The sequence below is a fragment of the Lissotriton vulgaris genome, chromosome 6 (assembly GCF_964263255.1).
Source record: "Lissotriton vulgaris chromosome 6, aLisVul1.2, whole genome shotgun sequence".
NCBI classification, from domain to species: Eukaryota; Metazoa; Chordata; class Amphibia; order Caudata; family Salamandridae; genus Lissotriton; species Lissotriton vulgaris.
Genome location: NC_141694.1, coordinates 318,607,350 through 318,621,973, shown reverse-complemented (window position 1 = coordinate 318,621,973; position 14,624 = coordinate 318,607,350). Strand labels below are relative to the sequence as shown.

Sequence of the window (14,624 nt, the reverse complement as noted above, 5' to 3'; positions counted from 1 at the left end):
GTCTGGGGCCGTAGGCAGAACATGCGGAGGCGGGCACCGATCTAATAATGAAAAATCATCAACTTCATTAGTAAAGCCAGGATAAAGCAGACGCCGAATAGGAAATTGACCATTCGTTTGCAAATTACGTTCCCGTGCCTCCCTCTCTTTCTTCTCCTGCAACTCTTTCTCCTCCAGCTGTAAAGCCTTATCCCGAGCAGCCTTTCGCTGTTCTTTGTCCGCCAAGGCTAATTCACGCTTCATTCGCTCACGCACTGCTTTCTCCCACATTCGTACACAGTCAAACATATCTTGTCTAGACCTACGCTGAAACAAACATTGCTCCACATACTGAACCTTTCGTAAATCAAACGACCCATGTAGTGGCCATTGCAATTCAGGATCATGTTTCGTGTATTTGTGCCATAATTTACTATATAAAATAGGGGGAAGGCCGAATTTGATATACATTTCCCGATTAGGAGTCCCCTCTGGGGGAGCCGGCTGAGATTCATTTAATCGATAAGTGGTACCATTTCCAAGACAGCACATTCCTCGGAGTGTGCTTAAAACAGGCATGTCAAAATATCACAGAAACGCGATATCACAAAAATGGAACTTAATATACTTCACACAAATGTGCCGTTCAATCAAAGACAAATTTAGAGAAATATCTCTACATGCCTGCCTATGTGAAGTGCACTGCACATATGATCCAAATCATAGAACCAAATGTTAGCTAACTCAAAACATATTCAAAGAGCCACAGTAAGCGTCCGTAGACTATCTTACCAATCACAAGCTTACCAAATTCTGAGATATCCAGGTACCAACTGCCAAGGTCTTTGTTCGAATCAGCCAAACCGGCTCTGTACGACAACTCGAACGAGCAGAATCTCAGTCGAGGACCGGCGCCACCTGGAAGGTCAGATCAGAAGGAAAGGAAGAAAACACCGTGGGTGCCAAGACTCGGGTCACTCAGTGGCAGCGTACGCGTCCATGGCGAGTTTCCAATCCTTCGTCACGACCTCTCCTTCGGGCATCCGAGTCGCCGATGAGTCCCTTCGTGGTCGCCAATTTGTGGTATTGGGTTCTCCAGGCCTACATACTCCGCAAAACCTGCTACACCATTAAAAGATGTTGGCACGGAAACTGGAAAATGCAAAAGACAAGTTTATTAAGACCCCATGGGGTGGTGGTACATTCCTACAGCACCCTTCGGTAATGCAAGAAGTATCACACCGAACATCGGTGCGAGCCTTCTTTTATACAGTTTTACAGTAATAAAAATGCAGGCGGAACACTTTAACAGAGTTTTAGGTACATATATGGTCATTTTTGGAACACAGCCAACTCATGGGAGGAGTTACAACACCACTGGTCAGTTTGGAGGGACATTCCTAAGTGATGACTGTCCACTAATACAGAGGGTTTAACTGCGCATGTGCGAGCTTGACCAGTACTAAAAATAGCCTGTTGCTGGGCAAATTCAAGTGGTCAGTGGTACAGAGGAAGGACAAAGAGTATGCTGGCCACGAGGCGACGCATTCATATAAAATGGCCGCCAGCGTATTCAAAATGGCTCCTGAACACCATAGTCAAGTTAAGGGGAAATACGTGTAGCAAAGCTTAACGCTAACCCGATCACTGCCAAATTACGACAGTAAAAACAAACCACAGGCTGGCAGGCATGATTGAGGGCCCCCATCCCCTGTTCCCACTTACCTGGCAAATCCTGCTCTGCAATACGGACATTGGCCCGCAACAGAGGATGGTGCAGCTGTTCCAGTCCAGGAGAGAAGGCTTGAGAGTGGCAATTGTGCCCTCTCAGCCTCCCATGAACATATATGCTTTAAACAGCTACTCTGTGTTAGATCTGGCATCTTTGGTGTTGTTTCCCCTGTCTTTAGGCCTCTGGCTCCTGTATTTTTTGACGCTGTGCTGGATTTCGTTTTTGCTGATCAGTGTCAAAGTGCAAGTGCTCCCTGTGTAAATTGTTATTGTAATTGGTTATCCATGATTGACATATTTGTATCACCAAGAAGTCCCTAGAAAGTGCACTGAGTGTGCCAGGGCTGGTGATCCAAATGCTACTAGTGGGCCTGCAGCACTGATTGTGCCACCCACATGAGCAGCCCTAAAATGGTGTCTCAGGCCTGCCACTGTAGTGCCTGTGTGCAGTCTGTGAACTGCCATGTCCTCCTGGTCAGTGTCCCCACTGACCAGGCCTAACCCTTCCCTTTCTGTGCACATTGGTCACCCCTATGGAAGGCCCAAGGTACCCTCTTGGGCAGGGTGCAGTGTATGTGAAAGGTGGGGCATGTACTAGTGCAGGTGACATGCTCTGGTAGTGAATGACAGCCATTTTCGTTTTTCACCATTGTAAGGCTACCTTGCCCATAGGCTATCATGGGGAATGCTGGTTACAGTGGCTACCAGCATATCTTCCCGTAGGAGCAAGGTAGGACATAAAAGTCTGGTATCCCTGAACTCCGAATTTAATAGCACATCTTGGGTCAGCCCTAGCTGAATGACTGCATCTGCACCTTGAGTAGTGGGAGGGGATAGCACCTGGGCCTGAATAGGGCTATGTCTGCCTTCCGTAATGCTGGCTCCACCTCCTGCTGGGTGACTGACGACCCTACCCCTCTCTCTGAATGGAAAAGAGAAGCCAGGAAAACAAAGTGCTTAGGGAACACCCAGAACTGGTTCAGACGGGGCTCAGAGTCCTCCTGCACAAAGGGAACAAAGAATTTTAGGGGTATAAGTACAGGACCCCTGACTACAGAAACTTAGATCGTCCTGGAATCAAGAAGGAACCTCTGCCAAGGAGAAAGCTGAAACTGAAGAAGGAAGACTGTCCTGCTGTTGCTCTGCTGGACTGACCTGCTGTTGCTTTGCTGCCAAGGAGAGAGGAAGGACTTTGCTTTGTGCTGTGTCCCCTTGCTTGAAAGAATCTCCAAGGGCCTGAGAAGAGCTGGCTCCCTGTTAAGAAGTTCCAGGAACAAAAGGACTTCACCCCCAGCTTCCCTGAACTCTGCCGAGAGAGTTATGTCCTTCCTAGAGTGCTTGGGCCAGTTGTCGTGTCTCTGGAAGTTGTACCTGTGTTGGGAAGCTGGAAACCAAGATTTTAAAGACTTTCTGCAAGTTTTATCGCATCGCTCGCTTGCGGAGCGCATCTCCGTAAGTGTGAGGAAATTCCCGTTGCTACGAAGGCCGAGATCGTCGCAGCGCCTATTGCCTCTGCCAGAGTCGTCGCATCCTTAGTTTGCGGGATGCATTAGTCCAGTGCGGGAAGATTACCATCGCTGCGAGTATCGTCGCAGAGCCTGTCGTCACTGGGTGAGATCGTCGCATCGCTTGATTGCGGACCACATCACGTCGCTGCGAGAGTCGTCGCAGAGCCATCGCATCGACGGGCTGCGAGAGGAGAATATCGGCACTGAGCCGCGCATCAGCGCCGCACCGGAGATCGTCACCGTCCCGAACATCGTCGCATCGTACCTTTTGCGAGCCGCTTCCACCAAAACCTGTGCACCGGAATCCACGCAAGGTATTGCATCCCTCCCCATACAGACCGGAGTCGTCGCAACATGCCTGCTGCGTCCAGCGGGGTTGTCGCATCGTCTCCCCAGGGTCTCAGGAGTGACGCATCGCTTGCTTTTCAACGCTGCAGCTTTCACTTGGAACTTTTGTCGCATCTAAAGGTACTGTTGGCTAAAACATGACACAACTGTGGATTATTTTAACGCAACCTTAAGAACACTTCTGAAATAATATTCTTGAACTGTGTATGTTGGATTCTTGTCGTTTTGGTCTTGTGTAGTTTAGAATAAATACCTTTATTTTTCTAAACTGTTGTGGAGTCAGTTTGTGTTGTTTTCACTGTGTTACTGTGAGTGTTGGTACAAATACTTTCCACATTGCCTTTGATAAGCCTGACTGCTCGTGCCAAGCTACCAAAGGGGTGAGCAGGGGTTATCTAAAGAGTGTATCCTCCTTACCCTGACTAGAAGCAAGGGTCCCTATTTGGACAGTGGTACCCACCTCTGCCAACTAGAGACCCCCAGTTCTAACACTCTGCACGTCCTAAAACATGCGCAGTGTGTTTGCTTACAGCTTGCATATGACTTGTGGTGATAGAAGGGAGAGGTGTGGCACACTGGCCAGAGCATCTGATTCCGGAGCGAAGGGTTATCAGTTTGATCCCTGACGCAAGTGGCGGCTCAGCTCAGCATCATGTGACTCTGGGTAATAGCTCACTTAATCCCCCCGATGGCCCCAAGCACCTTAAAGCCCTTAAGGGGGTGATATGTTTGCGCTTTACAAAAAGCAATTAAATAGAGCCTCATGACTCTGTGACCTTGAGTCACATGCCCACAATCCTTCACAATCCTTCACAGGCTGCAAGCAAAACCTTTTACCAACATGTCGCTGGTGACAAGTTGGGAAAAGACGGTGAGTGACAGGAAGTCCAGGGAAAACAGGGCATAAGCCTTCGATGCCGTGGACTGCTTGTGAATATGACACTCCTGGCCATCATGAATCAGAGGTTTCTTCAGACCCCTGAAAATTGCAGGCTAGGGCTGGCGCTAGGTCAGCCCTTAGCCTGCTTAGAAAAAGAAAATGCTACTGGACTCATGCTAACTAGAGCATGTGTCCCTCTTAATTGTATCTGGCTGCCTGACTTTCATCACAGTAAGGAAGAGAGGCAGCCAGGCACAGAGGGCAGCGCCCACCACAGGCTAAAAGCCCATATTTAATTAAAGAAACAGTTCATGTGGATGGTAATATCCCTTGGCAATTACCATCTCATGTCTTGAAAACTGAGGTGGGCGGTGCCTGGCGCCCTCTAGTGGCAGCCGCTGCTGGCTCTGGCCGCAGGCATTGTGATGTCAGAATTCAACTGTGATCATTTGTAATAGTCAAGTTCGGACAGCTTTATAATCAGTGACTGGGTGCGTCACAAATCTCCGATTATAGAAAAATCTGCACTTGCTGGCGTTTAAACGGGGTTGACAGATTCAAACTACTTCTCTCACCCTTAACAAGGCAACTAGACACAACAATTTATTCATTTCTACTGTTTAGCTATTCCAATATTGGAATTTGGATACTCGCGTAACTGGGACCCAATTGTCATTTGCTTGGCTGGACTTCAGAGTCATTAACTTACTCTGTGTCCTTATTCCTCATTGCTCATACAACTCAGAAAAAGTTTCATTGCCCAACTTTATTGCAGAAGGTTGCTGTGACGTTTCAAATGCCATGAGGTATGCTGGTTGACAATCTTTTAATGGCTGCTAAAATCCATGGAGCTGACCTTGCATCACCTTAGTTACATAATATTGTTATATCAACTTGAAGGTGCAATTAAGAAATGCAAATTCGAGTTATTTTATGATTTATTTTATCTTTATTATATATGTGATGGATTGTGAGTTGTCCATTTTATTGTATGATTTTAATGAAATATGAATAAACTGAACTAACCTGTAACAAGTGGATTAATTATAATGTAAAAAATTATGTAACAGTGTTAGTTAAAAATGTGTGAAAACGGGATGAAATGGGAAAATAATTCTTCAGTAACCCAGACTCAATTTCATGGTAGTAGCTTTTGATTATCCACACCAGCCCACGGCAATTAATAATAAAAGATGTTAAATTATATCATAATTTTCTCCCAACATCAGGGCAAATGTGGACATTTACGTTCTGCTTCAATCCCCGAAGACACTCGTCTCTCCTTAGGCACCTCTGGCAAAGAAAGAACACGTCTTTAAATAGCAAAGCACTTCTATCCAAGTATATTATTCAATATATCTAGAGTTTTTTTCTTATTCATTATGCCCCTTTATGTTGTTTTATCCTCTGTTTTCTCATTATATCTCTTTATCTCTTGAACCTTTTTTGGGCGTGCTTATTTCTTTGTGTTTACCTCCTGGATCTTTAGATCCTGACCAAAAATCAAAGACCTGTTGCTATGCCAACCCAATAATGCTGCTTCTCTTTCACCTCCCCTCCTCCCCCCCCACCCGATCTACAAGCTCTAAGAAACGAATTACTTTCCCACTGTCAGCCAAAAATATGCCTGAGCACTACATGGGAAATGCACAACACAAGTTAACACAGTTGTGAATACTTCATTTCAGTCGAGGCAGTATCATTGTGTCTTGCTGTGCACGCACTCTAGCTGGCAGCTTTAATGAACAGTGTTCAATGATGTGTAAACTCTCCTGCCCAAATGCTATTTCACCTGCCTTTCATGTGGTACACATAAGCACTGACCGGCTTAAAGCGTTTACGAGGAAATCTTTCATTAAATCTTGTTGAGTGACAGAGCATCCTTTAAATATTCTCAGCCTCTCCAAAACAGCTCCATGTTCTCAGTCTAACAAGTACAACCCCCCCCCCCCCCCACGTTCAGATCCACATCAGATTCACCAGTAGCAGTCGTCACTGCCTCCCTTTTCCAAATTTGCCATCTGTCGAGTTCAACCATGCTCATTCCAGACCTTGAAACCTTGCAGCCGACTGCTACCTCATAGGGACAGCATCCTCGCCGTGCAGTGAATCAGATATAGCATTATTGTAGAATCAGCAGTCACAGCTCGGAAGAATGTGTCACACTCTTTTATATGTCCTTTCTGGGATTTTCTTCCAGCGAATGTTGCAACCCGAGTTCATAAGAGGTGCTTCATATGTTTTTTCTGGTATTCAAAAGTAGTGCTCTGGGCCCTACTGGACAGGTGCTGCACCTAAGTGTACTCCTCCCTGTATTTGAGGGTGGCTACAACCCCCTCATATAATTCTACGATATGAGAGCTGATTAAAAATGCAGGCTACAAGCTTTGTAACCTGTGACCATGACAGCAAGGCAGCCTACTTGCCCTCTTTTGCATGTTTGCAGTTTCCATAACTTGGCAGATTAAACATCATGCACCCCCAATCCCCCTCCCCCACCCCTAAGTGTTTGCGTGCCCTTTGTGTTTATGACCTGGAACATGAGTGTTGTGTGGCAAGTGTAATATTTTACTTACCCCTGTGTGTACCAGGGCCGGACTAGCCATAGCGGGCACCGGACGTTTCCCCTGTGGGCCGCTAGGGTGGGGGCCGATTTTGGAGCCCTGGGGGGGCGTTTTTTTGTTACCGGGGGTCGGCAATATCGGCCCCCAGTAACAAAATCGTCCGTAACCGGCCCTCGCACATTGCTTTGCTGCCCTCCCCCTCACCCTAGGGGGGGCTGGCTGAGCAGTGTGCCAGGGCCGGTTTCTGTTCCCAGTCCGGCCCTGGTGTGTACCCTGATTTCACACCCCTTCTTTCAATGATGACAGGTTCTGATGTCTCCTTCAGTTAGCTGCTCTATGTGAATCGGACTATTCCTTTGTTTGGAAATGGGTCCTCTAACCTGCTGCCAACTGATTAATGTCATTGTAACATTTAGAGTAACCTTCATGCCGCATGATGGTATATATTAAACAATTTGAGCTGCTTATATCTAAAAAGGTGAATAGTGTTGACTTGAAAGCTTTTACACTGGGACATGTATTAGTCGTTCATGTTGTTGGTCTGTTACATGGTTAGATGTTCAGAAATACTTTACATTGTCAGAGCAATTCATGTCTGTAACCTCGTCCCACATAAGGTGCACAAATGTCCATAACTACAAACACTGAGGTGTCACCTCGCTAAACTAAAGCACACATTAGTTTTGTGATCATTTCCGCACCCTAGCTGCACATGAGTATCACAGCTCCTCATTTTTTTATTATTTGTGTAATACTAACGTTCTAGAATCAGGAGTCTTGTTGCGTTTCCATGAATGGACTCCTGGGTGATGATTAATTCTGTCTTCTTGGTTAATATGTTCGGTAATGTTGCTAGCAAATAAGAATGTAATTACTCAGTTGAATGTGTTAACACCTCTGTGGACTGTTCTCCTGCTCTAGTTGGATATTTTCATTGTTGGTATTATATGCTTCCCCAGGAACCTCAAGTTACTGATATTTGGGGAATTTGAGGGGAAGCACAGACCACTGACACTGAGCTTGTGTGAAAGAGGCTGCTTTATTGAAACAATGTGCACACCACATATAATTAACCCTGGGCAATTGTCTTACAAAACTTAACCTCACTTTACAAATGATTTATCCACAGTAATCTACCCCAGCCCTAAAATGCCCAACCCCCCACAGATGTAAACCTTCAATGTTCTACCTCCTCCTAGGCTAAACTTCCTGACTTGAGACCTTAAACCTGCCCTACAGTTTTCATACAATTATTAACCTCTAACTAAGTTAACTTGTTGATGAACCTTAAACTTTCTGTATCGTTGGGTCGTACGTTTGTCTACCCATTTCATTTCAGTCTGGATTGCTGCTGTGAACAATAATAATCTTGACTAGCCCATGCCAACTTCTCTGCCAACCCATGCCAACTTCTCTGCCAACTGCCCCTGTTTCAAGCGATAACCTACATAAATCGTAAACCCTGAACACCGGTCTCCACAAATCTAGGCCCGTACGAGTCAGAAAAGACCTCACAAAAAAAACTGAAAACCCCTGACCTATGGGATGGATAAAAAAACCTGCCTGACTGTTGGCCACATGGTACCAACAAACAGTGGTGGCTGGCTACATACAATGGCTGGCTTTATAGCGCCACTGGCCCTGAAAGCCCAAAAGAAGCCCAAACGAGCCAAATAAGCTCGTTGGGCAGCTGGGCTGCAACTATTCCCCAAAACTTCCCTGGATGCAGACCTCCCAATAGTTGTCTGCCCCCTCAAGTTCCCTCTTGTACTAACTAACATTTTAACTTGGAGAACAAAAGTAAACATATATCTTATTATGAAATTAAAACAAAGGTGCATTTTCTGTAGCATTCCTGCAGTAACATGAGCTTTCCAAAACTACTGGAAGAGGTCAGCAAGTTCATAAGGTTGAAATCATCATCTCTGGGCAATGGAATGCTGGGACCACTCCATTCACGATCTTTACTGGTTACTCGTTCTAAGGAAAATGACATGAAAGCAACATGACTTGCTCTATAGATAGCCTGAAGAACAGTAGAACTGCTAAAGAATGCAGTCAGTCAAGGCTTTATGTTCTTTCTGCTGCAGTTGTTTGTCTTGTACACCGTAAAGGGGATCTGATTGGAAAACTGTGGTATGATGATTGATTGCTTTCTCTTTTGTTCCTTTCAGGTACTAAAATAGAGAAACAGGATGGGAAAGCAGAACAGCAAGCTTCGTCCAGAGGTGCTACAGGACCTTCGAGAGAACACCGAATTCACAGACCATGAGCTTCAAGAGTGGTATAAAGGCTTTCTAAAGGATTGTCCTACTGGGCACTTGACTGTTGATGAGTTCAAAAAGATCTATGCAAACTTCTTCCCCTATGGCGATGCTTCAAAGTTTGCAGAACATGTGTTTCGCACCTTCGATACCAATGGGGATGCGACAATTGACTTCCGGGAATTCATTATTGCCCTCAGCGTTACTTCTCGAGGAAAGCTTGAGCAAAAGCTGAAGTGGGCGTTTAGTATGTATGATCTTGATGGAAATGGCTACATAAGTCGAGGGGAGATGCTTGAAATAGTACAGGTAAAAGCAATTTTCCATTCAAAATTATTTGCACTCCTTATTTGTCTACCAAGAACTAATGACATTGGCGTATTCTGGCCTAATACATACATACATACATACATACATAGCTAAATGTATTTAATACATTATTCCCTTAGCTTTTTTGAGACCAGAGGATTGTACCAAGGATGGCGTAACACAAGGTTTCTATTCCATCACCTATGGTAAATTTCAGCATCCGTATATCTTTATTTTTTCATTATTATATGTGAGCTGCAGTATTTGGCAATCAATGCATTACCAGTCCATCTGGGTAACTTGAAGAGAATGTAAGCAGTTTCTTAAGTCATAGTCTTGTAGTCTTGATGGTACTTTGTTTAGAAATCTCACCTCGCTATTGCTAGATGAGACGTTTTTACGAACTTACCTAATCTTGACTCTGCTCATTCAAACTCATTTAGGTAACTTTTTCAAAGGAAGATGCATAATTTTTGGAGATGGAAGATTTTGTGTATTCTTATGTAGGTTTATGTTGCTTAAGAATTTTGTTTTAATTCTTGGATGTAATTATCATAGTAATCACCAAATATATATATATATATATATATATATATATATATATATATGTACATATATCGAATATTCACTGAAAAAACCATAGGTTTCAGCCACGTTATAGTTAGGAATTAGCATTTAAAAACCCTTGCAAATTTACTGAAAATACCATAGGTTTCACCCATGTTATAGTTGGCTGGACATTTCATTCATACAAAACCTTTGAAATTCCCCTGTTATAGTTAGTTCAGCTAACAATAACTCGCGCGACTGCAATGCACTACTGATGACGTCACATATTACATCACCCGTGACATCACTCATGACATCACTGATGACATCTCAAATGGCATCACTCATGACATCATCCAGTGGATGTTTGTGTTTCTGAAAAATAAATATTTTTTATATATGTATATCTAAAGGTCGATGGAAGAATAAATGGGTAAGTACGTGTTTAAATGGATGACTTTTTTTGTAAAATTGATTTTATAACTGACTGATTAATTGTATCTTAGTGAATACATACATGGGTTAGTGAGTAATGTTTAAATATGTAAATATCTGTATCAGTCACACATTTTTTGAATAAGTGGCTGCATGGGTTGGTGAGTAACTACATGAGTGTCTGTATAGGTTATTAGTTGGTTTTTTGAGTATCCGTATGAGTGTCTGAGTGTTTATAATGGTTTGGTGGGGGATATTACTTAGCACATAGATGCATTAATGAGTGACTCACTGTTTATATGTGTTTTGAAGACAGCATGGGTGCAGGACTGTATGGGTGGATGAGTGTGTGTATAGGTTTGTTAGTGAGTGAATGACTGTCTCAATACTATCTTTATGACTAAGTACATATGTGTTAAACTACTATATGTGAGTATTGGTGTATATCAGTGAGTATATATGAGAGTTAGAGATTTGAAGAGTTCCTGTATAACTAAGTATGTGTTTCTATAAGTGATCATTTAGGAGAGTGACTGTGGTGATTAAAGTGACTAGTGCAATGCATATAGTGACACTTATATACAAAACATTTATTTACAATAAAACCACAAGGGGGAAAGACCGGGGGAGGGAAAAAACGGAGTATTTTCTGTCGTTGTGAGGCCAGTATTGTAAAAGTAAATATTCCAAGGAAAACAAATGGTTAATGTCCAAGTTCCTGGAGCTATCTTGGCCAAATAAGAGCGTCGACGTTTCGACCCTAGTTGCGCCCCCGTTGGTGGTCGCGGCGGGTCTTTATCAAGACAGGGAGGGGGAAGGGGATCGGTCAAATGGTGAATTATTCCAGAGGGTAGCCCGTTGGTCAACCCTCGCTGCGGTATTTTCCGCGATAGAACTCAGCGATCCGGATGTGAACGGCAAACGAGCTGTCCGTGAGAAATGCTCACTATATGCATTGCACTAGTCACTTTGATCACCACAGTCACTATTCACGAATTTGAAGTACTTATTAGTAATGTAGTGGAATGAAGTAATTCCAGTATATTGTTTTTTCTCTTGTTTTTAATATGTATAAAAACTTTGCCATCAGAGAGTTTTGCTTGTTGTGGGTTTCTGAGCTGTTTTCAGCCTCCCTTAAAGCAATTATTGTCACTACCCAACAGAACCACTTGTTTGTTAATCCCTTCTCATGTTATGCACTTTTGTTTTTGGCTCTGTTTTGCTTAAAAAAACCAAAATGGCGACTAAAGGGTGTGAGCACCGTGCGCGCACCTCGCAAATTTTTTGAAAAAAAAAAATTGGGTTTTCGGGTTCCTTCAGGGACCCCCTCAGAAGGCCTAGGGGGTCAGGGAGTCTCTACCTTGCCCCCTTTTCACATTATCCACTTTTGTTTTTGGCCCTGTTTTGCTTCAGAAACACAAAATGGTGGCTAAGGGGTGCGAGCACCATGCGCGCACCTCGCGATTTTTTTGAAAAATAAAAAATTGTTTTTATGGGCCGTTGGGGTTTTTAAGGGACCCTCTGAGAAAACCTAGGGGGTCAGAGAGTCTGTTCCTTGCCTCCTTTTTACGTTTTGAAACTTTTATAAAAATAGAGTAAAACGTCATTTTGGGACGCAGTGCGCGCTACATGCGCGCACGTCAAGTCATGTGAATTAAAACAACACTTTTCATTGGTTAATAGTAGTTTCTATTCTATAATCTTTAAAAACCCCACCCACTTCCCTCACTATTAATTTTATTTTCGAGGGAGAAGGAGCCTTTTGCAGCTTTTATCACCAACATCACCAGGATGGCAGAGAGAGAAGATTCATCTTCATCTGATTCCCACCAGGAATATCACCTACCAGCAAAGAAGGGGAAATCTTCATTCATTTGGAAGTTCTTCAAATTTCCAGAAGGGCTAAAAAAAGTGAATGCCCCAAAGGTGGAATGTACTCTTTGTGGCACTGTCCTCTCGTGGGGAAACCCTCTAAAAAAATATTCTTTTTCCATCCACACTATGATTAGGCACATTAAAAATGTGCACCCTCACAGATTCCACCAGCTGTGGCCAGCACTTCATCAGCTCCACCTGCATCACAATCTACTGCAGAAATGGACATAAGACCGTATTTGGGAACCGTGCCCATGCGATGCAACAACTGCTTTCAAATAATTGTGTATGGAGAGCAGAGCCTCAGTCTCATTGAGAGAAGAATTCAGGACCAACATTGATCTGAAAGGAGATAATTTATTTTTTATTTTTTATTTCTTTTGTTCCTGGTGAACAGTTTCCATGTTCCAGTTCCCGGATCCTTTTTGAAAAAAAAGAAAAAAAATATAAAACTTTCAAAAAAGAAAATAAATATATAAAACAACAAAAAAAAGTTCTTTTCAGAACTCACTCACTTTTTCAAAAAGAGCTGTATTTCTAACACAATGTGTCATTATTTTGAATGAAAGTGTAGTGTATAAATGAATGACTGAAATGACTAGGTGAAGGGGAGGAAGGGACTGAGGGAATGAGTGAGGAAAGGGGAGTATGGTGAGTAAGGTCACACACTAGACCCCATCTTCACATCCAGCAATCATGTCTCCTTCAGCCACACTACGGATCTCCTATGGACCGACCACAGCTGCGTTCACTTCACCTACAACAAGCCGAAACCCATCAACCACTCTCAACCTATCCTGCAAAGAAACTGGAAGAAAATCACCACGGACCAAATCTCCGCATCGCTCCTTCGAAACTCCCCAGCCCTCTCTTCTAACGCCAACGAAGCCGCCGCCAACCTCACCCTATGGTTATCCAACACCGCCGACACCTTAGCTCCACTGAAAAAACGTCAAAGCAAACCTGGCAGCAAGAAGGCCTCATGGTTCAACGACGATCTCAAGAAGTCCAAGAAACTCTGCCGCTCCCTCGAAAAGGCCTGGAAAAAAGACCCAACCACCAGCACCAAGGACGCCTTCAAAAGCGCCACCCGCACTCACAACCAATCCGAAAAGCCAAGAAAACAGCATTCAAGGATCGACTTGACAACAACGCCCACAACAGCAAGGAACTTTTCAACATCGTCAAGGAATTTTCCAATCCCTCAGCCAACTCCAACGACATCACCCCCTCTCAAACCCTCTGCGACTCCCTAGCCTCTTTTTTCCACAACAAGATTGCAGACATCCACAACAGCTTTGACAACCAACCCGGAAACCAACCCACCCTACCATCTGCCGACCCTCTTCCCCCCGCGAACACCCTTAACGCTTGGAACCCAATCTCCACTGAGGACACCATCCGCCTGATGAACTCCATCCACTCAGGATCCCCCACAGACCCATGCCCTCACCACATCTTCAACAAAGCAGACTCCGTCATAGCACCGCACCTCCGAGACGTCATCAACTGCTCCTTCAACTCCGCTACCTTCCCTGAAGACTGGAAACACGCTGAACTCACCGCCCTTCTGAAAAAACCAACAGCGGACCCCACCGAACTCAAAAATTACCGCCCCATCTCGCTTCTTCCATTCCCGGCCAAAGTCATCGAGAAAGCCGTCAACAACCAGCTCGCCGCCTTCCTCGAAACCAACAAATCCCTCGACCCCTCACAATCTGGCTTCCGAGCAAAACACAGCACTGAGACCGCCCTCATCGCAGCAACAGACGACATTCGAACTCTACTGGACAATGGAGACACAGTCGCCCTCATCCTCCTCGACCTCTCGGCAGCATTCGATACAGTCTGCCACAGCACCCTTCTACAACGCCTCAATAACATCGGAATTCAAGGAAAAGCACTTGAATGGATCACCTCGTTCCTCACCGGAAGAACCCAGAGAGTCCGCCTTCCTCCATTCAAGTCCGAGGCCTCTGAAGTCATTTGCGGCGTACCCCAAGGATCCTCACTCAGTCCCACCCTCTTCAACGTATACATGAGCCCCCTCGCGGCCATCGCACGCCAACACAACCTCAACATCATCTCTTACGCGGACGACACCCAACTGATCCTTTCTCTCACCAAGGACCCCAGCACCGCCAAAACTAACCTACACGAAGGAATGAAAGAAGTTGCTGAA

The 14,624-nt window shown here is 44.5% G+C and overlaps 1 protein-coding gene across 11 annotated transcripts in view; it reads left to right on the top strand.

Annotated features, from left to right (window-relative positions):
* HPCAL1 (hippocalcin like 1) overlaps window positions 1-14,624 on the top strand; it is a 1,564,223-nt gene that overhangs the window by 1,395,334 nt on the left and 154,265 nt on the right. For all 11 annotated transcript variants that reach the window (XM_086926340.1, XM_086926339.1, XM_086926341.1 and 8 more), the window contains one exon: window positions 9,185-9,583. In XM_086926340.1, coding sequence (XP_086782466.1) covers window positions 9,206-9,583 — 378 coding nt within the window. In that variant the 5' untranslated portion in view covers window positions 9,185-9,205. The remainder of the gene's footprint in view (window positions 1-9,184; window positions 9,584-14,624) is intronic.